The 25520-nt window shown below is 34.5% G+C and overlaps 1 protein-coding gene and 1 long non-coding RNA gene across 2 annotated transcripts; one reads left to right on the top strand and one right to left on the bottom strand.

Annotated features, from left to right (window-relative positions):
* Nucleotides 1–2901: 2901 nt before the first annotated feature.
* On the top strand, nucleotides 2902–25477 carry LOC125061367 (gelsolin, cytoplasmic-like). Its single transcript, XM_047666777.1, has 19 exons — nucleotides 2902–3189; nucleotides 5365–5439; nucleotides 6373–6565; nucleotides 7470–7585; nucleotides 8249–8426; nucleotides 10210–10307; nucleotides 10993–11106; nucleotides 14036–14167; nucleotides 14320–14434; nucleotides 15145–15265; nucleotides 16583–16712; nucleotides 17220–17358; nucleotides 18040–18134; nucleotides 18312–18434; nucleotides 18634–18754; nucleotides 20118–20266; nucleotides 21618–21728; nucleotides 22355–22480; nucleotides 25363–25477. The coding sequence occupies exons 1-19, from the start codon at nucleotides 3127–3129 to the stop codon at nucleotides 25423–25425; spliced, it is 2262 nt and encodes a 753-aa protein (XP_047522733.1). The 5' UTR covers nucleotides 2902–3126; the 3' UTR covers nucleotides 25426–25477.
* LOC125061389 lies at nucleotides 12525–13105 on the bottom strand. The gene is made up of 2 exons (XR_007119038.1): nucleotides 12792–13105; nucleotides 12525–12705 (listed from the first exon to the last, which is right to left on the bottom strand). It is a non-coding gene; the product is annotated as an uncharacterized LOC125061389 (long non-coding RNA).
* Nucleotides 25478–25520: the final 43 nt, after the last annotated feature.

Here is a 25520-nt window from a genome sequence, read left to right as displayed (position 1 = left end):
TTTTAACAGTTTGTGATGAAACTAAGATCTTTTGAAGTTCTAGCTAGCTATATGGAAAAGCTAGATAAATTTAAACTAATATTGTAAGAACTCGGCACATTTTTTTTAGTATGGCAATAATCTTTAAGATTATCTGTTACTTTTTCATTTTATTTTAAGTTTGTTTTTTATTATGAGAGTTTTTAATAAAGTCTTATTTACGAGAGTAGGACATAGTTAAATGAAATACACGTTTCTGTTGGATTAAAAGTTTATTTCACTAAAATACTTTATGTATTAGGAACTAAAAAAATACTGTATTTCATTTAAAGTTCTACTTCTTAGGCTTAAGGTTTTTTTCATTGAGGTGCTAAATTGCAATATTAATTGCATTATTAATATTTGTTTGTATAAGGGTGGTGCAAATTGAAAGTTTCTCAGTTATACATCTGGTATGTCTAAAACTTAGAAGTAAAATTTTGAAGCTTGTGAAGCAACATAATAATTTAAAAGACATACCATTATGCTTTAATATTAAAAAAACGTGTGGCACTCGGGGACTGCCGCGGTAAAGCTATTGCATAGCATTTTTTATCAACTTATGCAATTATAATTATTTCTTTATTTTTTATTTATGCAGTATTTGTTTTTCTTTGATATTATTTCAATCTACCACTCTACCAGACTCAGACTAAAACGCCTATATAGTCTGTCTCACTCTAACGCGTACCGGCTGCACGGGCCGCGCTCACGCTACGTCACCGATCTCGTCAGAGAGATAGGAATGCGCAGTATGCGTTCTGTCCCACTCTAACGCGTATTTGCTGCACCTATCCGTCATCGTGTGCTAGGTTCTTTTCGTTACGGAATTTCTTGATTCGGTCGCCGCGCTCAAAGGTCGCGATAAAATCTATGCAATAGCTCAAAAACACTCGCATGTGAATTAAGGCTAAATCCAGAGACAAGTTTCTCTCCAATTGACACAAGTCTTTTATTATTTGGTTGTCACCGTCAATGGGTTTTGATTATGTAGCCTGAAGTTAAAATTCGTTCATATTCAAAGATAGGTCTAGGCGAAAAATATCACTTCCATCTTTCAAAATCATATCAAAATTTGACAGATGCGATTGAGCTTCACGTTGTCTCAGAATCTAACCCTCTTTTTATGAATAAATCATCTAAGCACCGCTTTATCTAAAGTACATTTCTCTTTTCTTCATACCGTAAACACAATATGACAGAAAAAGACAAAAGAGTAATATAGAGAAAAAATTGAGTTAAAAAGAGGGTTAATCTCTGTGACAATTGGCTAATGATTTTTTGGTATATTGTCTGTTGACCTGATCATTTTAGACTATCGTCGAAGGTTCTGATGATGTAGACTTCCTTAAAAATGTTAATGGTTTTAAACCATACTTTCTATTTTAATTTGAAACGTCAGTGTTGAAATGTATAACCAATTGGTATTTGTTTTTGTGCTGTTGTATTTTATCGATAGATTAAGACTAGTCATAGATTTTATTTTTATTATTAATTTGGATTGTTAAAGAATTTACGGGGGCTTATAGTGTTAATCCCGAAGTCTGCTGTTTCACTATGTTATTTATTTAAAAAATGTTTGCGATATTGTCGTATTTGTCTGGATTTTATCGTATTTGTATTACGATAAAATCCAGGAACATACAAATATAACAATAAAAACTGATTGTACACCCTTTAACAGGCAAACCCCGCGTGCTTTATACTTAATTATCGTTGCTAACTATCAGAATTCTTACCTAATATGTGATCTAAACACTGATAGAGATTTTTTTTGGAAAAAATTGCTCTGCGAAACAGGAAGAGACGTGGAAGGCACCTCTGAATATATATATCAAATAGGTATATTTGATAGTATACAGCAATTATGTTATCAAATAAATAACACAGGTTATCAATAGATTGATTTATACTTTTTTAAATTGATTAAATTCGAAATGATGTCGTGATTAATCATTGATTTGATAAACGTATATAAAAAAAAAATATTATATAAAAAATATTTTTGTGTGAATTCTGATTTATATGAAGCTGTGTACAATGAAAATACTTGCCACGAGGAAGCCGCCAAATAATTTCAAATTTAAATATTATTATGAGGGTACATAAGATTTTTGCAAACTACCCTACAGATTTCCCAAGATCTATTTAAACTGCTGTGTCATCTTAGTTTGACAGACAGTTTAGAATGTCTAAAATAGCAGACTTGGGGCTTGCCATATTTTTATTACAGCTTTGATAGGTATTCTTCATTCTAGCCCTGTTTTATATTTCCTATATTGATTACGGTTTGGTATTGCCATCGCTATTTTTCTTTTATGGTTTCTTGCTATTATTGATCTCTGTTGTGTCATGTGCAATGTATCGCCATATTATTGTTAGAATACACTTTCGGTTAGAATAAATGCTTTTATTGTTGATAATATGTGTTTTATTTCAAAGTTGTTTCCTATTGTAACTATATATTTTTATCTATACTAATATTATAAAGAGGTAAAGTTTCTGAGGTTCTAGGGGGTAATCTCTGGATTAACTGAACGTATATTATTAACTTCATCTACAATAAGTTTTAACGTTCAATCTACTATGTACGAGATTAGATAACGTAACATATTCAAATTATAAAACTGCTCATAACTAGGTATTAGACCCCTCTTGTAACTTTTATTATGAACCTTAACGATTCGTATTTAAATACAATTTTACAATCGTATAATATTCCATTATCATATAACATCATGGAAGTTAAAGATAATATTTATCTTAAACTTCCCTAAATTCATTCTAAGCAAATACACTTCTCGTAAATTATTCGATTATAATAAAGTTCACTGTGACTATTAAATTCTAAGTAAGTGTCCAGGAAAATTAGTTTATGCCGTGTTTTTACAAAATTATTCTCCGAATGAACGATAAGCGATAAGCATCGATTTTATTATCTATCATGAGTCACTAGTACTAACTTAGTATTCTTCGATAGGACGCCTTCGTCGTGTTAAATGTAAAAATACAAATAAAATATTTATGATTTTTATTTAGTATTTCAATCGTTTAAATTATATTTTATTAAATTTTGAACTGAAAACGTTTTCGCGGTAAAATTTGAAAATGGAACACCCGGCATTTGCTGAAGCAGGAGCAGGACCGGGCTTGGAGATATGGACCATAGACGTAAGTTGCTCATTTGTGATTACTCGTATAGTTTAAATAATGTATTGTTTTCTGGTCTTGATAATTGATCTAAACAGTTATTTAAAACAAAAATAGTACGTATACGTATAATCGCGCCCACTAGTAAATGAATTTCAATAAAACATTTATTAACACCATAATATGTATTAATATCAAATCATTATTAGGTAGCGGCCAATACAAAAATATCTATTGAAGTTGCGAGGATGAGTTATTGTTTACATAAAAAAACCCTTAACAATGTTCCTTTCCGCGGTCTGTACGCATAGTGGTTTTAAACTAGATTTTAATGCTCTATATCAAGAGACAGTTTTATATCCGCGCGGATATATGCTTTTCGATAATAAAGGAAAATGTAACTGCTCTGTTAATTATCATTGATTGCTCTCTTTATCGCACAGATTGATAAAAAGATTAGAAAATAAATGAGGTAATTAACCATAGCTAATAACACATTGCATACCGTAATTCATTAAAACACGAACTATAGTCCTTTTCATGAAAGAAGTCCCCCAGACGCGGCGCTGCAATCGCATGATGAAATGTTGCCATTTATGAGTAAAAAATGTACCTATTTTATTTACATTTAGCAGATGTAATTTATCAAATAATATTATTTTCTCCATACTTCGATGAAACAATATTTCTGTTATGTAAAAAGTATATTTTTATTTACTTATATTAGCGGTGTTCTACCTACTTACAGGGAAAAGATGAGAAAATAGGGTAAAGAAAAGCAATACAATTTTTGACGTGATAACGTCTTTAAAATCGTTTTAGTTGGGTGACATGTTCAGAAACTTGTGTCACACCAAAACCTCACGAGCGCGATCGCAGGTATAACGAGAGAGAGACGGACCGATCTCCCGTCTCATCTCGAGCGCTGCCAGTCATTCCGTGAATGTATGAAGAAAAATGTATATCATAGTCGAATAAGTAAACTTGTCATTTTACACCCGAAATTTATCATCAAAAGTGTGAATAAAACGATAGATGTAATTTAAAATTTGAAAAAAATTTTATCTTCATTAATTCCTTACTTCCCAAAAACTTATATCACCAATAAGACGTTATCACGTAAATATCTCGATCGTAAACCTACTTTACAAACAACCAATTTTTTTTTTATTCAGAGTTTTGTTGCATAATTGTTGGGTTACAATTTTTTTTCGAAGTACACGCCGCTGTTATACCTTCGTTTGTAATTCTTGTTACAGTTTTCTCTGACACACCTGCAATTAAATTATGAACAATTAAAAATAATAGTAACTTTAAGTTTGTAATGCTTATGTAATATATGTTTTAATTTCAGTTATGTACCTAGTTTCATCACGTTATGTATTCATTCAATTTTGCAAGAACGAATTTATATCATAAAAGTCCCATCAATACAGCAAAAAATTATTAAATGGCAACTCTAAAAAGTACCTGTTATGGCGGCAACTCTCTTCCGAACATTGTTTAGTGGTATTAAAACACCTTGATTCTTATGTTCCGCTTCACAGAACTCTTTCACCTTTAATATCGTTTCTCGAGCCGAACTTTTTACAACTTTTGGCATTGTAATCAATCTTTAAAATGCACTAAGCTAGTTAAAATTTCACAAAAATCTACCACAACAAACGAACTTGATAACATCGACGAATAACAACATTGCCGACCTGTCAAATTTAGTTCCAAAAATCACCGCGGGACTTCTTTCATGAAAAGCACTATACGTTTCTAAACATGACACTGAATTTTAAAAATAGAATCACAGACCAAATCGATATAGCTATTAAAACTAAGAACGTTTCGAGAATATAATTTTAATAATAGCATCTTCGATATAGATACCATCAACGGGCCTGCAATTTTTAAGGCATCAATCATCATCATGTCATGTTATCAGGTGTAGTTCATGCGCGCGGCGCTTTTCGTAAATTGTACTAATTTGGAGGGAAATGTTAATTTTCATAAATTTTTAATTATTTCCTCAAGGAAAGTAAAAGTAGTTTTTACGTGACAAATATAATAATATTATCATTACACACAAATATCCAAAAGCTGATCTTAGACGCTTCTTATGACTATACCTATTTGTATATTTTGTACTCGTAACTTGTAGGTAAGTTTTACCTACTGTGATATTAATTAAATTATAACTTTATACAGAAATTCGAACCTGTTTTGATTGAGCGCACCAAATATGGAAAATTCTACAATGGAGATGCTTACATCGTCTTAAAGGTAAGGTTTGTGAGATCTTAATAGACCAGAAAAAAAGCTAAATATTTATTTCCACCCCATTATTAAGCCTTTGTATTTCAAAAATCAGATATTTACAACACAAAAAAATATATAAAAGTTAATTAAGAATGAACGTTATACATATAGTTCTGTAGAGATGTGCTCGGTGAGAACGGAGGTCCAGAATGAGGATTTATTTAAAAAGATCCGTGCAGACAATAGAGTTGCTAATGCTGGTAGCGGCTTCTTGTGATTACACGTGCAGTGGATTAGGCGGCTCGGGTTTTATTTGTGGCTGTTTCTGGGTACGCAGTGCCTAAGGCTATAGCTCAGTACTTCTTGACCATGGGTATAGGCCTTCTCCAGATTAGCTTTCGGATAGGTACTTCCGTCCATTTAAACATACTTTGATATCATGCTAAGTGTGAATATTGTACATAACATCAGCAATGATGATGATTATTAAAAAAATATACGAAATTCATTACGAATTTCACTACTTATGACTGGTCGTACTTGAATTCGTGTATGCGGTGATGTTAGTTGATTCGACTATGTATTTGCGTGTTGTTCCCACGAGAATGTAAGTGCGTGCTCCTATTTCACCATGCCTCCTGCTGATAGAGGACAAATCTTTGTCTTTAATTTATTTTATTATTATTTATTACTTAAGATATTATGTGGAACATGGTGTAATGGTTGCAGCTCCTTACAAACGTTGTGTAAAAAAAAACTTGGCGATTAAAAAGAGTGGCGGAGAGTTTATTGGCAGTTAATCTCTTCCGTTCTACGCCTTTGAGAACTGGCAGTAAATGTAAATTTAAGAAGCATTTAATGTTTATTTCTTTTTTGACGTTTATAAGTTTACATTGTGGTTACCTATATGAATAAATAACTTTTGACTTTGAATTAAAACTCTTATTTACGGTTTAGACATCTGGCGACAACACTTCAACTTTAAACTACGACGCTCACTTCTGGCTTGGCGTCAATGCCACTCAGGACAAGCGTGGGGCCGCTGCCATTCTTACAGTGACCCTGGATGACCAGCTCGGCGGTCGAGCGATTCAGCATCGAGAGGTCCAGGGGCATGAGTCCAGTCAATTTGTGGGGTATTTTAAACCCGGTAAGTACATATGTAATACATAATTGTTATTACAACCTCAATGTTTTGTACGCATATCGTAATTTAAAGGTTCGAGGTTTGCTTCCTGGCGTAACAATTAATGTAAGTATATTACCGGATATGGGAAAAGAGAACATTTTAATTTTTTCACCGACTTCCAAAAACGGAAGGAGAAAATATATATAATATATATTTATTAATTTTTTTTAATTTCGTGTAAGATATCGTTTAAAACATAGATGATGTCTAAGAATTTGTGTAAACTTTATTTTCAACCGAACGTTTTCTTCGGAGGAAAATTAAAGACAAAGTAAAAAACAGTGTAATACAAAGCCTTACAAAAATAACAAAATAGCACACTCGAAAAAGTTAAGGAATCGCTTGTTAGCGTTAAGGCCGCCCGTTGCCTAATAACTTAAGTAACCTGATTTGTATTTTTTTTACTTGGGGAAATGCATTGCGCATACCCTACCGCGACTGCTTAGTGCGGGAGGGTTATGTGGGACTCGCGAATGTGCATACCCACTAAAACCCCAAGGTGCCACCAACAATTGCCTTGGGATGCGGTAACAGCAGAGCCTTATCAGCTTCCCGACATGCGATGCGGCGGTTGTGTCCGCCTCTCCCCGCCCATTGTTGATTTGTGAAGATACTTGACACAGCAAGTATCCTTCCCAGATCGGGCCATACGCTTTTACGAATAGCTAGGGGAGATCGGGTCCAGTGCTTGCAGGGATGGATCACCATCCCTTCTTTTGAACGCATGGACCCCTGCTTCCCCGCTTTGTATAAGGTAACGAAGTGTAAATAAATAAATAAAAATAAAGGGAAAATTGTATTAAATATGAGAATCATAGTTCGCAATTGTTTTCGTGTCTGAATCTAAGCAGTACAGTTTTTTCAGCTATCAGATATCTTGAAGGTGGCAACGAGGCGGGCTTCAATGAAGTGGAGATCAACGCGGGCGCAGAAAAGAGATTACTCAAGTTGTCAGGCTGCGAAAATATGAGGATCGCAGAGGTAAAACTAATTATTTAATGTATTAATTTAGAAATATATTCTCATTGTAAATTAAGTCACGCGAAGGTAGTTCTTCTTTTTTGCCTCTAAGATATCATTCGATATAAGTATACGTATATAGATGATGCTAAATAATTATCACGGCAGTGCGCTCGCCAAGTAGATCAAAAAAGAGTGGCACAGCCGTACTTCGTTTCTTGTAACAGTTCAGCCTTGCGATTCTGTAACTCACTTTTCGAATCGTAAAATGGCTGCTTCACGACTGATATGAGCGCGACCGCCGCTGTACGAGTTCGAAAAGTGAGTTACAGAATCGCAAGGCTGGCCACTTCGTCCCAACTCCCAACGTTATGGATAAAAGTAGAATCCTGAATTTTTAATTTCACTTAACAATCTAATGTATTATTATATGTATAAGTTGTGCGATACATTGTGTTTTCATGCGATGGCAGTGTATTTATTTTTAACATAAAAGATTTGTAATATTGATATGATTAGTATAAGATCTCAGGTTAGCTTACACAGAAGGTATCTTAAGTAGGGACTGAATCAAATAACCGACTTTGTGTTACACGAATCTCACTATTACAGTAGAAGAACTGAGTTGTGAGACTTTTTTACAAGTTTTGTTTTGATAATGATAATATAAATAATGGATTCAAGGTACCAGCCGACGTCTCATCATTGACTAGAGACAACTGCTTCATTCTGGAAGTGGAACATGATATCTATGTGCTGGTACCCGAAGGAGCACGTGCTACCCAGAGGCGAAAGATCATAAGTGTCGCTAATAACCTGAGAGATGAGGAGCACAATGGACGGGCAACTATTGAAATTATTGGTACGTAATAATTGGAAAATAAAATGGTTTTCAAAATATTACTATTACTAGTAGACTCGGCCAAACGTTGTTGTGGCTAAGAATTTTGTTATATTACATAGTAGTAAACTATACAAGAGAAAAGGCAGGAGAACACCAATCCACCATGCCTTTTTTGGTGGTTATGCCAATAAATTATAGCTTATGTGAAACGTTGGTAATTATTTTGATAAGGATCAATACCTAGCTACGAATAAAAAGCCTTTTCTAGCGGTGGTATTTTAATAAAAAGAAATTAATTTAAGGACGCTTATTGTGACGTAACTTTAAAAGATAGAGACATGCTGTTGCGACTTTTTTTATAGAAAGTGATATGTCCTGAAAAAATTTAATACATCATTTTGTTCTATCATTAATAGTTTTCGCAGCGCACACCATTGAAGGAAGTTTTTTGTTTATTTTTTTACACCTTGGGTTAGATTATTCAAGTTTTAGTAAGCATCCCTATTTTTTTTGAAAATGAAACATAGCCTATGTCACTCGGGAATAGTGAAGCTTGCCAACGGTGAAAGAATTTTTGAAATCGGTCGAGTAGTTTCGGAGCCTATTCATTTCAAACAAACAAAAAATCAAACCTTTCCTCTTTATAATATTAAGTATAGACTAGTATTTATATACTATTATATATTAATATTACTAGTATTTTTCAATATTGTAGGCCCCTTAGTCTTTCACGCTAGCGCACTTTGGGCGAATATAAACGAAAGAAATATTCTGTGTGGCTATTATAATGTTCACATCTACATTCTACGCCTCGCGATCGCTGTGATGCCGTCATACACTTAAATGCGCTAACGAAGTTATTCCGGCCGCTAAGGAAATATACAACTTTTAGAACTTAGCCACTGGCCTTTGGTCCAGTCAGTGGTTAGACCTGGTTCGGTCCGTCCCTTTAGGTTGTAGAAAGCATACAACATCCTTCCTCCACATACATTCCACGAAAACAAGCATCTAACACTAAAATACAGTATAAAGTAATGACACTGCCTAGAAGAAGATGCCAAAGATGTTTAATACTTCTTCCCAAACAGGGTGATCTATGAAATGAACTTCCTGGAAATGTTGTCTTGCCCTCTTCACTATAGTATTAGTATTATTTGTAGGAATCCTTGAAAATGCATTTCGTTTTCAAGCTCAGACAATGTATGTGTAAAAAAGTAAATAATTACCGTTGACGTAATCACCAAATAAGAAAATCAAAGACAAACCCCCAACCCAGTCTCCTAGATTACATTCAAGCACTTATTTTCTCATTCTCAATATATCGTATAACATAATTATTAAAAAAAAAGTGTGTGTGTACAAAGTACACATGTCAGAAGTGAAACTTCAGTGGCAAACTAATCTTGAAGTGTTGTTCATATTTATACAAATCTAAAAGTTTAGATTTCCGATACTTAGAGGGACGGAAAAAGGAAGATATGTTAGGAATTTAATTAATTTAATTGTCATTAAAATATTAAGTGTCGAATAATAAATAATAAATAATGAAAAAAAAAAAAAAAAAAATAATGAAAAAATAATAATAATAAATAATGTGACGGTAAATTTTTTTCCAACGCCGATAAAGAAGTTTGATTTCAAAAAGGAACATGGCGCGTAACCGAAAAACGTGACACGTAACGAAAAAATGTTACACTAAATTTTTTTCCAACCCCGATAAAGAAGTTTCACTTCAAAACATTAATAAATATGGATTGGATACATTAATAATGATAAAGGAAGATTTATTTATAATTCGCAGATGAGTTCTCTTCAAGTTCCGACTACGACCAGTTCTTCGACGCTCTCGGTTCTGGTTCTCTTGATGATCTTGTTGATGAAGACACAGCATCTATTGTTGTAAGTTTGATACATTTTTCTTGTTAATATTGTATCTACTAATGAATTTCGCAGAGTCGCGTACGGCATCGGTCTATATTTTTACATTGGACTAATGTAGTCAGTTAGTAAATATCGTTACTCTACATTGAGTTATATAAAGACTATATCAACAATGGGCGGGGAGAGGCGGACACAACCGCCGCATCGCATGTCGGGAAGCGGATAAGGCTCTGCTGTTACCGCATCCCGCCTAAGGCGATTGTTGGTGGCGCCTTGGGGTTTTAGTGGGTATGCACATTCGCGAGTCCCACATAACCCTCCCGCACTAAGCAGTCGCACCGCGGTAGGGTACGCGCAATGCATTTCCCCAAGTGTTGCCCTAGTGGCTTGAGAGTGCGATTCTCATCCCTGAGATCGTAGGTACCCATGGGATCACCTGAATCCGTTAAGATGTGTCCGGGTCTTCTACGGGGCGGGCCCTTGTTGTCGAGAAGGTCTGAAAGCGCGGGTCAAAATCCCACATTTATAAATCGACGGAATTCATTGAAATATACTATGTCGAGCTACAACGAGTCGTGTAAATAAGTATAAATATACAGAAAATAATTATTTTATTAACTGAACACCGCAATCTATAAAAGATCTCTATAAAAATGTAATGTCACAATGTAACCCTTAAAGCGTAAGAAACATTTCTTTTTAGGCCTACACAAGAGACAGCGTATCTTCTGTCTACTTATACAAGGTGCTCTACGATGAAGATATAGAGCTGGATGCACTCAGGAAACCCTTCAAGCAAAATCAGCTTGAATCTGATGTAAGTATAAACATTGTCTATGATTATTTATGGAATAGAAGATAGAGAGATATTAGATGTATGTGGGTATAACACAGAAGAAATTCTTCCTACTAAATCTTTACCCCCGGAAGATTTCGAGGATCCCTTGCGTCTGAATAGAGAGACTAAATGGGAGATTGACAGTTCGAAATTCTATTACAGGCCCTTCCAGTAATATATCAGGGTCGTTGTTTATATAAGTTTATTATTTGTGCGACTAGATTTGCAATATTATATTTAGGTTTTCGATGAGAATGAGAATGAGAATTTATTTATCTTATACATACATTGCTTTATGATAAACTTACTTTAACTTAAACTTACTTTAATTAACTTTAACTTAATTTAATTAAATTAATAATAATAATAAACTTGACAATAAGCTTAAAGCTATGTATTATACTAGTAGGAGAGCTGGCACCAATTTTTGGGCAGGTATTTGAGGCAAGGTGAAAACTTGTCACATACCTCTCCTATTGTATTCCAACACGGAATTGCAGACCTGGCTGGTGAGTAGCGGGGCTAAATCAACCCCTACATTTTTCAAAATATTAATTTTTTTTCCCCAAAAATATATTTGAGGCAATACGCAATTTATATATGTTGCAGTGTAATACTTAATAAATACGAAAAAAAATAAGCCAGACAATTTAATCGGGGCTGTAACATTGCCAGACGCGTGCAACATTTTTTTGCAAAAAATTATAAAAAATGTTTTTGAGGCAGCTTGAAATTTTAATGGAATGTTATTTATAACTATAAAATTAGATTCCCAAAAAGACAGATCATTTCGGTAGGGCTTTCTACCTGCCAGGTGATCAAACAAATAATGGATGAGTACGGGCCTGTACTACTATAGACAAGTTGTAGTGTGAGAGAGAGCGCATATCGACAGCTGTCTTCGTTCTTGCTTGCCGCGTTACTAATGGCTCTAGCGAGGCCACGTGACTTACAATAACCCATGAGGTTTCTAGTTAGAATTTCGGAGTAAAAAATAAAAAAAAATCTGAATTTGTACTAAATACATTTTGCATAAAAGTGATTGTATTGATTTATGGACGTTGAACATTTTGTGATTTCTTTTTTATCTTAAAAAATTAGTTATTTTACCAATTTTAATGCGAATTTAAACGTAATGAATTGTTTAAATATTTGATATTTCCGTAAAAATATTTATTTTTTGAAGAGAATGTAAAAAAAAAATATTTTTCAACAATATTTGTTCCAAATTTTTGCACAGAATTCATACTGTTGCCCCTACATTCAAAACTAAAAATTGTTTCTCTGACATTATTCCAAGTCAAAATTTATACGGAAATTTAAAACCTTTTTCATCTTAAAATTAATAAGGGTTACTTATAAAAAAAACCAATGATTAAAATATAAAATCGCAAAACTACATTTATAAAAATATAATATTTCTTCAGTGTTACAATTATTTAAGTATAAAAAAATTAGAAATAAATTAAATTCATTTCACGTCAGATATAAATTATCATTCTTCGTCTGTGGATTCTTCATCAGAACTACTTGAATCTTCGAATTCATCTGTATCAGATTCGGCAACCTCTTCATCATCTGCGAAAAGAAATAGATATTTTTTTTTTAATTAATCACAGAAATTTGAATGCAGCAGTTATTAAAAATAAACCATTTATTCTCACCTGTAGTATGATTTTCATCATCGTTATTTTTATTTTCCTAGTGAACAACAGCGTCGAATACTAATTGCGGCATACACTCTCCGTCAAACCAGTGAAAATGTAGCGTATCCTCATTAAGTGTCCATCCGTTTCTATTAGGTGTCAAAGAACTGGGGAATCGTAAATATGCATTTCTCCAAATGCTTGTTATATATTGCGTTCTTAAAAGATGTTGTTTTAATTCAGATTTGCATGGAGGTAAAGTAGAGGAATCACCATTTTTTAATTTTTTTCTGAAAGGTTCATTTTCAGTGTCGGCTTTGTAAGTCACGTGGCCAATAGTAACGCGGCAAGCAAGAACGAAGACAGCTGTCGAAATGCGATCTCTCTCACACTAAAGCTTGTCTATAGTAGTACAGGCCCGTACTCATCCATTATTTGTTTGATCACCTGGCAGGTAGAAAGCCCTACCGAAATGATCTGTCTTTTTGGGAATCTAATTTTATAGTTATAAATAACATTCCATTAAAATTTCAAGCTGCCTCAAAAACAATTTTTATAATTTTTTTCAAAAAATGTTTGCACGCTTTTGGCAATGTTACAGCCTCGATTAAATTGTCTGGCTTATTTTTTTTCGTATTTATTAAGTATTACACTGCAACATATATAAATTGCGTATTGCCTCAAATATATTTTTGGGGAAAAAAAATTAATATTTTGAAAAATGTAGGGGTTGATTTAGCCCCGCTACTCACCAGCCAGGTCTGCAATTCCGTGTTGGAATACAATAGGAGAGGTATGTGACAAGTTTTCAGCTTGCCTCAAATACCTGCCCAAAAATTGGTGCTAGCTCTCGGACCATACTGAGAGACTGGTGCTTGAAAAAGGTTGGGAAAACCTGTTATTACAAGTCACCAGTCCCTCTTGAACATAGTGTCGTCGATAATTTGTTTTTGTTATTTCGTACAAGTATTTTTTATATATTTGATTTTTTTATTGTATGCAAAATTTGTGAATTATGAAACACATACGCTGTGCAATGGCGCCCCTTTACGGCCTCTATCTATTCCAAGGTCTTCCCTTTCGCGAAGTGTCTGAAAAATTGTTTTTTTTTTTCGGTAATAAAAAGGAGAGGTTCAAACAGTGTAATGAACACTCTGCAACTGCGTCTATTTCAGCTTGTACCAAACGAAAGTTTTGTTTGAAAATAGATACGCGAGCGTAAATTACTTATTGTATTTTCGTAATCAATTTCAATATTTTAGGGAATCTTCATATTGGACACTCCAGACGCGGGCGTATTTATTTGGCTTGGACGCGACGTGGACATCGAAGTTAGGAGGAACTACAACGATATAGCACAAAAGTATCTTGATGTTAAGGAGTATCCTTCCTGGGTAAGTATTCATATATATAATCTACTAACTATCTACACATACATACATATTATCCTGAGATAAAATATTTCACGAGAGTTCATGGTAAATTTTCTTTTTTATACCACTGCTGTTATTTATTTTTATTTAAAAGAAATAAAATTTACTTGCAGTTGAATGTAACTCGTATCTCCGAGGGTGTAGAAAGCAATACCTTCAAGCAGTACTTCCACAGCTGGCAGACCATTTCCACTTCATCATCAGTCAGGGCCAGGATTTCAGAGTTCGGTATGTTATATCTAGTAGCAGCAAGCAGCGCTCATGGGCTGCAGTTTGTGAGATGTTCTAAACATATTTGGGTTATCTACCAAAAAAAGTTTTAAAAAAAAAGGGTGCGTGTACTTATGTACGCGTGTAAGAAGTTATACTTATTTGGCATTATTAAAAATAGTTTTTGATTACATGCAAATCATTAATTACAATTAAATAATCAAATACTGGAAAAGGAGTCATTATAGTCAATAAAGTTCAGTTTACATTTGAAAAATTGAATAAATAAATATTTATTATTATTCTCTTACATTAAGTGTAACATAAATTCAGTTTTTTTTATTTTAATTGAATGTTGTTTTTAAATTATGTCCAATGCCGTAGCATCTTCCGTGGGCAACTTCATTCTGTTAATTTTGTGTCACGGTGCGCGCGCATCGTAAAATTTCACTTTCATCAATTATTCATACCGCCCAAAGAAGTATAACTTCAAAAATTCATTTAGGTAGCTTTCGTACAACATTAAAATTTAAAAAAGTTTACTGCTAATTTTCAAATTAAGTCTTTGTAAAAACATTCCTTTATATATTTTATTTGTTTATGAATATTCCATTTTACTAATAATTGCCCAAAATTTTGGTGACGTATCTGAAATCATCAGATGTTCATTTGAAAATTAAAATTATATATAGTGTAAAAAAACAAATTAAATTATTAATGTGACACAGATGCTGGGTACTTCTCAAGTGACGCTGATGAATCAGCAAATGCTGCAAAATATATCGGGAAGAGCGCATCCGCTCGCGGATACATGCCGGACGATGGAAGTGGACAAGTTACCGTCTTTAGGTTTAAATTTGTTATTATTCTTATATCCAACTCACAAATATATATTATATATTACATTCTTAGCCTACATAGTAATAATAATTGATAAATAGAAAATTAAAACAAATTTTAAAAGTTTGTTCCCTATGCAGTGTACCTTTAATGCTGGCAGCATTTACTCGCTGTATTGCGATACGTATTCATTGAACGGGGAAAGCACCAGCTCTGAAGTCACCGGTACTATATACCAGGCGACTACTTAAATCTTTAATTACCGCCTGTGCACTGTGCACTTGGGCCCAAGAGTCTACTTTAAAGGGAACAAAATCGAAGTTGGAGGAAAGACTCTTATATTTGAGCCGTTTATTATTTTCCTCCTGCTCTGCGGTCGCGCCAGCTAACGTGTCCATACAAGTAGCATCCTATGCCAAAGCCCGTCCTATCCTATCCTCCACGTGATCAAACACATCCCATCCGTCCGCTTGCCATTGTCTCTAACAATGCCTGTTGACTCCAAAATGGCTGGATCATTGACGAAGACAAGAGAGCGGCGCATGATGTCGTTGAGCGCGACGTGACCAGAAAAATCACCCTTTTGGCAATGGAGGCCATGGTGTCAAAGGCTACTCACTTCAAAGCCACAGGGACACTTATGGGGAGTACATATGGGCACCCCTAAGCGATAAGGATTAAACCAACAACCGGTAATCTTCATAGTTCCCTAGAACCAACCTTGCGCGGTCTGCGATTGAGGTGTGACGGATAAGTTTTGGAATTTAGATTTACAAAGAGGATCATTCCAGCTCCTATGAAAGTTGACGCTAGGATGCAAACTCAAGCCTGGGTCGGGTGCTGACCACGCATTTCTTGCATCTGTTAAATCCGCAATCTCTTAGTTTTTAAAATAAGTTCTAAGGATTCTAAGGACCCACCAGACTGATAGATTTGTGAGCAGATGAGAGACGCTGGAAGAGCTACATTTGCTAGGTTAGGAGGGCCTCATAGCCTAGCGGTCTTATTAAGTGGCAGCTAGGTGAGGGGTACCGGGTTCGATTCCCTGTTCGAGGGCAAGTTTTAATTTAATTTAAATTTGTTCTCGGCCTTTGGGACGGTTGTGCGGTACCGGGCGAGTGCCTAAACCGTACATGGAGGACACGGCCGAATTTCGAAGGCAAGCACGAATTGTAAAAATCTTATACTTGACGCTGGCTAATGCACAAACAGTGCCAGAGCCATAAAAAAAATGGTGGGGTACGAGGGTCACCGACTCTACAAAATACCATGATAAAAATTTGTTGTATTTAGTATTGGTAAGTTATATCAAGTTTTATCTTCCAGAGCATCAGAAGAGCCCGAGGACCTAACAGAACAATTGGCAGAGTTCTCAGTTCTATACCAGAACGATGTCTATGTCATTGTTTATGAGTATGAAGCTGATGGGCAAACACATGTCATCTATTTGTGGATTGTAAGTTTGAATGAACATTGCTTATAATAAAAAAGTATGTTGTGGAATGATTGTAGATGATAGAATGAAGTAAAGTAAGTAAAAATATCATGTCTTAATATATTAGACATAGACATAACATTTATTACAAACAAAAACACACACACATAAACACACAAAATAACAATACTTAAAGAAAACATAAAATGAAATAAGACATCACAAACAATAAAAATTAGAAATTAAAATTAAGAAATTTTCTTTTGCCATTCGGTTCGCTTCTAGTGTGCAATGTGTGTGTACTGTGGTTGTAATTGGCCCTGGCTCAGCATTATGCTGAGGAGCAAGAAGTTCCACAGCGCTGGTCATTCTGCCAGAGACCACAGCAGCTAGTTTTTATATTATAAATATACATACACGCACAGAAGAACTTTTAGCTTTTATTAAATAACGAAGGTCTGGCCGTCGTGGGCTCTTAGGCTATAATGGAATATGAATTTCTACATGTATCAATTTAATTCCTTGCAGGGTGAAAATGCAACTTCCGAAAGCAAATTAGCTGGAATCGATTTAGTGTCAAAACTGGAAGAAGATTTAGAGGGAGAAGTCAACGTTGTGAGAGTCCCACAGGGGAAAGAGACAAAACATTTCTTGAAGATATTGAAAGGTATTGTATATTCTAATCTTCTGATGTGCCGTTATTGTAAAATTATTAATAACTAGCAAACTCGGCGAACTCCGTTTCGCCACCAGATGGCTTCGTTTTATGTAACATTTCGTTTGCTATAAACCTCACAGAGCCCGAGACCTTTCCAACGAATGCAAAACCGTGGAAATCGGTTCGTGCGTTCTGTAGTTATAGCGTCAGGAAGGAAAACCCGACTTATTTTTATATAGTAGATTATATCATTAATGTAGCTAAGATTATTAACAACATTTAAGAAATCTTAAAATCCCTAAATATCGTACAATAATTTACGAGTATGCTTTTAGTTATTTTAGGGTGAAGATTCTTCGTACGGTGCCTGAGACATGGGGATAATTTAAATAATATTGAATTAAATTTCACTCTGTATTACAACTCCTTAATGAAATGCTATGAAAATGCTAGTCTAAAGAGAGTGCCTGCGACTCTCGGGTCGCAACACCGGCGATTTAAGTAATCGCACCGCTTATGAAACTACGAAAGCTTTAGCTTCACTTTCCATTCCCAGTCAAAAACTCCTTTCGCCTATAACATGCGGGAAAATATAAAAGCTATAGACAAAACTCTTATTTAATTATCTTTCAGTTTATATTTGTTGAATTTGGTTCAATTACTCGTTCTAACAAGGCTTTCTCTGTACAGGAAAAGTAGCCATTTTGTATGGCAACAAAGATGAAGAATATAAACCAGACAATTTCAACAACTCATACGACGACGATGGCTTGCGACTCTTCAGGGTGAGTTCTTAATGCTTCGTTCATGGTGCATACAACTAAAACCTTTTTCTTTTAATAAAAAAAAGGGTGCGTGTACTTACGCGCGTAAGAAGTTATACTTCTTTGGCATTATTAAAAATAGTTTTTGGTTGCATGCAAATTTAATTACAATTAAATAATCAAATTTTATGTTTTAAGGTGGAAGGAGCTGACTTTGACGACATGAGAATAATTCAAGTGCGCGAAAGTGAAAAATCGTTGCAAGATGACGCCGTCTTTATTTTTGAGACGTCATCCGCGATTTATGTCTGGAATGGAAAGGTACGGTAAAAATAATTATTGTGTTATGAAGGTAAATATCGTGAGGTAACCGGCTTGCTTTAGACCCAAAAAGTTGACGGGGTGCGTCAGGTACAGGAGGCTGATCACCTACTTGCCTATTAGATAGATTGACAAAAAAACATACAGAAAATATCGTAATCTTGCCAGTTTAGTATTATTTTATTTATGACTTTTTTAGGAATCGAATGAAAGCGAACAAGAAGTAGCTTTGGAATTCACCAAACAAGTTGTGAAAGATGAGAGAGAGGTGACTCCTGTTAACCAGGGCGAGGAACCTGAGGAGTTCTGGGAGGCTCTTGGTATGGTTTAGAAAGAAAATCTTAATTCATAACTGAAATTAGAAATATGTAGTCATAAGTACAGTCGACTTTCGAAAATTCTTTTGCGAACTAGTAAACTGTGGAATCGACTTCCGGTGGGGGTCTTCCCTCAGAGATACGACTTCCAAATGTTTAAAAAGCGAGTGTACTCCTCCCTCAAAGGCCGGCAACGCACCCACTAAAAATGGGTGTCTATGGGCTGCGAAGGCTGCCCTTTTTGGTCGTCCTGCAAGCTCGTTTGCCCCCCCTATTATATAAAAAAAAATTTGAAACTCAGGGACCAGAGATAACTTTCAAAATAACAAGCTTTTAAAAACCACGAGGGTGTGGGGGACTTAAGTAAATAAGAGTTTAATCAAAAATTTTTATTTATTATTTATATATTATTATTATGTATTAACAATGAAATGCATATCTATTCACAAATTTTAATATCGAAATTTAGTTTGTAATCTTTTTTGAGTGAGCGACTTGAGTCTATCATTGTCCAAAAAATTAAAAAAAAACAATTGACTGATAGATCAACGATAACTGATTGATAGATCTGTGTATGATAAACATTTCAAATTCAAGAGAGTAGGGAAGCCGGGACTTCAAATTATCGCCTGTTGGCGAGCAGGATTCCTTCAACTTCACATTATTCAGGGGAACAAATAACATTGATTTGATTCAAAGGAAAAAAAAGGGTGCGTGTACTTATGTACGCTCGTAAGAAGTTATACTTTATTACATTCATTCAGACATTATTATAAAATAGTTTTTGATTGCATGCAAATAATTAATTACAATTAAATAATCAAAGACTGGAAAGGAGTCATTACAGTCAATAAAGTTCAGTTTACATTTGAAAAATTAAAAAAATAAATATTTATTATTATTCTCTTACATTAAGTGTAACATAAATTCTATTATTATTCGAATGTCGTTTTTAAATTATCTCCAATGCCGTAGCATCTTCCGTGGGCAACTTCATTCTGTTAATTTTGTGTCACGGTGCGCGCGCATCGGAAAATTTCACTCTCATAAATTTTTCATAACGCGCCTAAAGAAGTATAACTTCAATAACTTCAAAAATCAAATTATTTAATTAAATTATTTATTGAATGTTTATTATTAGAATGTTTTAAATGCTTTACTATTTGCGACAAAGTCAATCTTTGTCGCAAATAGTAAAAAAGTTTAAGCAGATTTTTGAAAGAAAGTTAATACAGATCAATACATATAAAAATCTATAACTTATACTATATTAATGTGGTTAGAAACCTATCAGTGTTAAAATATATAGCAATTTTTTAATTTACCCTAAATTCATTCAATTTTGTCAGTATTGTTTTGGTTCCAGGTGGCGCGCCTGAAGAGCTGGAAAGCAGGTCTGGTTGGCAACAGGCCTTAAGCCGTCGGGTGACAACACCTATAACTCTTACTGCTGTGACGGTCTCCACTTCAGGAAGGGTGAAATTGGAAGAACTACCGCCTGACTTTACTCAAAAGGTGAGACTTTTTAGTTATACCTATTCTTTCAGAATTTAAATACCGTGTAACACACGTACGAGGTCTGTTAAAAATGTATCCTGAATTATGTTTTTTTAATAGAATTAAATATAGTCATGAATATATTATTCACATTTCGAAGCACTTCCTAATAAATAAATAGGTTTTGAAAAAAATTTAATTCCCGATACTGTTTGTACAGACTTATTTCTTACTTTACACCCGGGATACGGGTTCGATTCCCTGCGAAACAATACGTTTTAATTGAAAGAGAAATGAAACGCGCAAATATCTACTCTATTAGGTTTAGTCAACAAATTTCAAAGTTTTGCCGACTTAAAGAATTACGTAGGTGAAGTTTTTGGGTGTAACCTTCACATGCAGAATCGATACTTAGCGCTAAGTGTGACTCCGATATGACAAAAACGTTTGATTTTGTCGTACAGACGGCAATCGCTATCCTCGTCTGACAAATGATGTAACGCGTTAACTCTCTTTCACTCTACCTTAAATATATATCATCTTTTACAGCCAGTAACCCTTATTTGCGGCAAGATTTAATTAGGCAACCATATATGATTCAATTTGATATATAATTAATAAATGTACGTTATAAACGTATTAGGGTCTGTTTCACAATGTACGGATAAGTTCCAAATTAGCTATTTATTACTTATTTGTAGGATAAACACTATTGTTGCGTTTCGCGACTGTCAGATAGCGCTATTCGTCACATAAAGTCCATCAATAGCTGTTATGAGTCCGATGAATGTCAAATAGAACAATTTATTTTCCAAATAATTTATGTGTTGCATAGCTATTTGGTACTTTATCCATACATTGTGAAACAGACCCTTAATGTATCGAAATCATACCTGTTTACATCTGGCTACGAAGAAGTGCGGCCAGGAGCGCAACGGCAACCGTGATTTTTTAAAATCTTTTAGTAAATTGCCGTGATGTAGACGATATTTTATATAAAAACGTAAACGAATTTTTTTTTCCAAAAATCAATTAAAAATACTAGCGGCCAAATTTTGATAGGCAACTTGGTAGATATATATTCTCCTGATTATAAATACACATAAAAATTTGGTTTTTAGCGAATAACCGATGAGCGCACTAATCCTGCAGCTGGATCTTAGACTATATCAAATCAAAATACGTTTATTCAATTTAGATGCGTCTTAGGGCATGCTTATGAATGTCAAAAACGTTTACATGAATCTAGGGTCAGTGCAAGATTCCGAGACCTCACAATGTTAATCGCATACATAACATTGGTGCATATAGCTCAAACGCACAATCGAGGATTTAAATTTCGCTAAAATTTATTTTTGATAAACTTCAGGACTTGTCTGATGACGGAGTGTACATATTAGATGGCGGTGAAGAGTTATACATGTGGAGAGGAAACAAGATACCCGTGAGAGCGAGACTCGCCAAGGATAAGATAATTGAGGTAGGTGTGGTGAGACTGCAATAATTTGGTAACTGCTCATTCTTTGAGATTTTTTTTTAATTCAGTATACAGTACTCTTACTCTTTGGCTTTAATTTACGAAATGAAACAAGATGAGTTTTTCTAATTATATATTATTGCTCAAAACTCGAACACTGATGACTAATTCTTGTCTTTTTTTTAAATTATTCTTTGAACTGTAAGGACCAGTTTTTTGATCCGTAGTTAACTCAACTATTGGTTAAATATCGTAACTAGTTAAATATCAGCAAAATGCATTTTTTTACCGGTGGTTAGAGTAACTAATGGTCAAATATCTAACCATTAGTCAAAAAAGTTAACTACTCAGTATCGGAACGTTTTTATGGAGAGAATATTTGGATAAATATAAAAAACTAATTTAGTACTTACTACATTACGATATGTAGACTACTACTAAGTAATACACCATATTAAGGCGAAACGAAGTTGAAGTAGAACGAAACGGGGGTAGCTACCCTCGCGAACTTCGCGCCTTTGTAATGAAAACTTATCATTTATATATTTCATTATTATTTTCGTTTGCTGTATTATTTGGATTGTAAACTAATAAATAATTTTTTGAACCGTTATACATTTTATTATCAGAAATACATCTCTGACGACGGCTTGGAGCGCACAGTGGACTCGGCCATTGTGGTAACTGTGAAGCAAGGACGGGAGCCTGCTAACTTCAAGAAGCACTTCCCAGAGTGGGAAGACGATATGTGGGAGGTATGAGTCCAAAATATTATATGGGAGCGTTCAAGTATTACGTAACGAATTTTGGGGGGAGGGGGGTCCTTCTGTACAACGTTACGATGCGGGGCTGGGATTGAATTAAGCCGTTATTGTTAATATTTTTTTCGACTTTTCAGTACTTTTACACTTTAATGGGAACTTTTAGGTATAAAGAGTCACTAGGTACAGTACTATATTTGGGTACAGAAAAACGTTACGGCGCGGTAAATAGGGGGGGGGGGGGGGGGGGGGGTCAATTATCTCCAAAAAATGCGTGTAATACTTGAACGCTGCTATATGCTATATGAATATAAAGATACGATAATAATAAAGAATTGCAGATATAAGAAGCCAGTGTTTGTAGCTACAAGCCAATTTATTATTATAGTACAGTGTAAACTCTTTATAACGTAAAAATTTGTAAAATTTGTTTCGTTTAACACAAAACTCATACATTAATTCACTCTTTATAACGTAACCGCCATTTTCTATTACGTAGAAGTATTTTCATATTTAGACATCAACAACATACTTACAAGCCGTCGGAAATATCTGCGAACCTCGCTGGAATGCGCTTCCCCTGGCGCTTCCCCGCACCCCGCCCCGTTTTCGCCTATCCAGTACCGTTGCCAACGCAATCGCCGACGCACGTGTATTATTCTTGCTTTCGTAATCGCATTTTAGTGTTTATTGTTTCTCTGTTTGGTGAAATATTACATAAACTACCTATTTAGTGCTGTATGTATTTGTGCTGCTGTATAATTCTTTGAAAATGAAAAAAAACACGGCTCTTTCACTGTGCCGGTTGAACAAGCAACAAAAAGGGCTTGTGCTGCAACTGGTTTATCTAAAACGACAATAATGACAATAAAACGTGAAGCAAAAAAAATACAAACAGAAACAGCGCGAGCAGCGAATGTTCAGGAAGACATGACGTCCTTCGAAGATGGTGAGCATCCACAACCTAGTACTTCAGCTTCAGTTGCCACGGACACTATCAAGCTCTCGACACCAGGGAAAAAGCGTAAAAAATACAAAAAGAAAATAGATCTAGATAATTTTGATTTATGCGCGATACGCTCTTTGGTTGAAAGTTTTTATACCACAAGAAAAGAAATACCTACTTTAAAAAAGATTCTTACAATAGCAAAACGGGAGCTCAACTTTCCCGGCCAAAAAGACGCCCTAAGAAACATACTAATAAATGATTTGGGGTACAGCTTTAAAAAATGTAAACGAAAACGCGATTTTTTGGTGCAAAGACCTGAAATAGCAGCCTGGAGAGCAAAATATTTAAGGCGACTGAAAGAAAATGACGAACGTGGTGCCGAAAAAAAACCAGTTACATTTATCGACGAACCCTGGATACATTCACACTATACTGTCTCAAAATGTTGGCAAAATAGTAGTGATTCCAGTGTCCGAATAAATCACTCTCCTGGTCAGCGCTGGATTGTGGTACACGCAGGCAATGAGAACGGTTTCATACAAGGAGCCGAGCTCCTATATAAGTGTAAATCAACAACCGGTGATTACCATGACGAAATGGATGCGTCCAATTTTACCAAATGGATTAAAGAGAAATTGATACCGAACCTTCCACCCAACGGAATAATTGTCATGGACAACGCGCCCTATCACAGTAAGCAGGCAAATAAGCCGCCAAATTTCAGTGCACGTAAAAACGAAATGCAAACATGGCTGCAAGAACACAACATCGAATTTGATGACAAAATGACTAAAAGAGAACTGTATATGTTGATTCAAAGAAATAAACCTGAGAAGGTATATTTCATCGATGAAATATTTAGAGCTCATGGACATGAGGTATTACGTCTGCCACCCTACCACTGTGATCTCAACCCTATTGAGTATGTTTGGAATTTGATGAAACAAAGGGTGGCAGACAAAAATATTGACCAATCAGAAAAAGATATAGAAAGGTTAACAAAGGCAGCGATCCAAAGTATAACCCCGGAAGATTGGAAAAAAGAATGCAACCATGTTGATCGCTTAAGAGATAAGTTTTGGCATAATGACAGATTATATGAACATGAAGAACGCGAATTAATAATTTCATTAGGAGGAGAAGACAGTGACAGCAAAACCGAAGACAACATTTTGAGTGATAATATAGAAGATGACGAAAACGACAGCGCTACCATGTCTGGTGTCGAGGCTTTTCTAGAATAGTGTCGCCACTTTCTCTTCCTCTCTACTTTTTCTTTGTATTATTTGTAAATTTGTTAATAATTTGAATTTTAAATAATGTAAATAATAAGTATTTGTAAATTTCAAGTAGGTACGAGTATCAATAAAAATAAGTACACAAATAAAATATTTTTTATTTTTACATCTTTAATTTTTTTGCTATCTCTCCAGTTTGTATGACGTCATTAAGCCAGGTTCGCAGATATTTCCGACGACTTGTAAGTGTAAATTTAAGCTTACAAAACTAACCTATTGAGGTGCCGAAATTTCTAAGAAAGACACCTGAGGTCATAAACAGCCGTATCGCCTTTGTTATTGTTAATTGCATTAACGTGTGTCATTATTCTTAGATTACATTGCTTGTCATAGCAAAACACGTCAAAGTTAACAGAATATATGTTTTTAGAATAATTTACCTATTGATTGTAATAAAATTTGAAATAATTGTAATTGATTCAATTTCGTTATTTTTTCTCTTCCCTACGTATAACGAAAAAAATGCTATAAAATGCATAGTTTACACTGTATTTTATATTTAATTCATGAACTCAGAGTTTTACTCGTACGTTCCATTCCCAGCGAAACAATAATTGTTTCGAGATATACACAAAGATAATCAATATAACAAGATAACGCTGAAATATTTATCTCAATATTTATTTCAGAACCAGATATCCTACGAAGACTTGAAGAACCAAACCAAATCTGCAAATTCTAGGGAAGAATAATGCTGACTTTTTCTATAATTCAACTGTTTTTATTTACATTAAACTTTTTCTTCAAATATTGTTTTATTTAAAATAGGAATGTGAAAAAAAACAAG

This window comes from Pieris napi, chromosome 23 (assembly GCF_905475465.1).
Source record: "Pieris napi chromosome 23, ilPieNapi1.2, whole genome shotgun sequence".
Classification (NCBI taxonomy): Eukaryota; Metazoa; Arthropoda; class Insecta; order Lepidoptera; family Pieridae; genus Pieris; species Pieris napi.
This window is presented reverse-complemented; position numbering and strand designations above follow the sequence as displayed.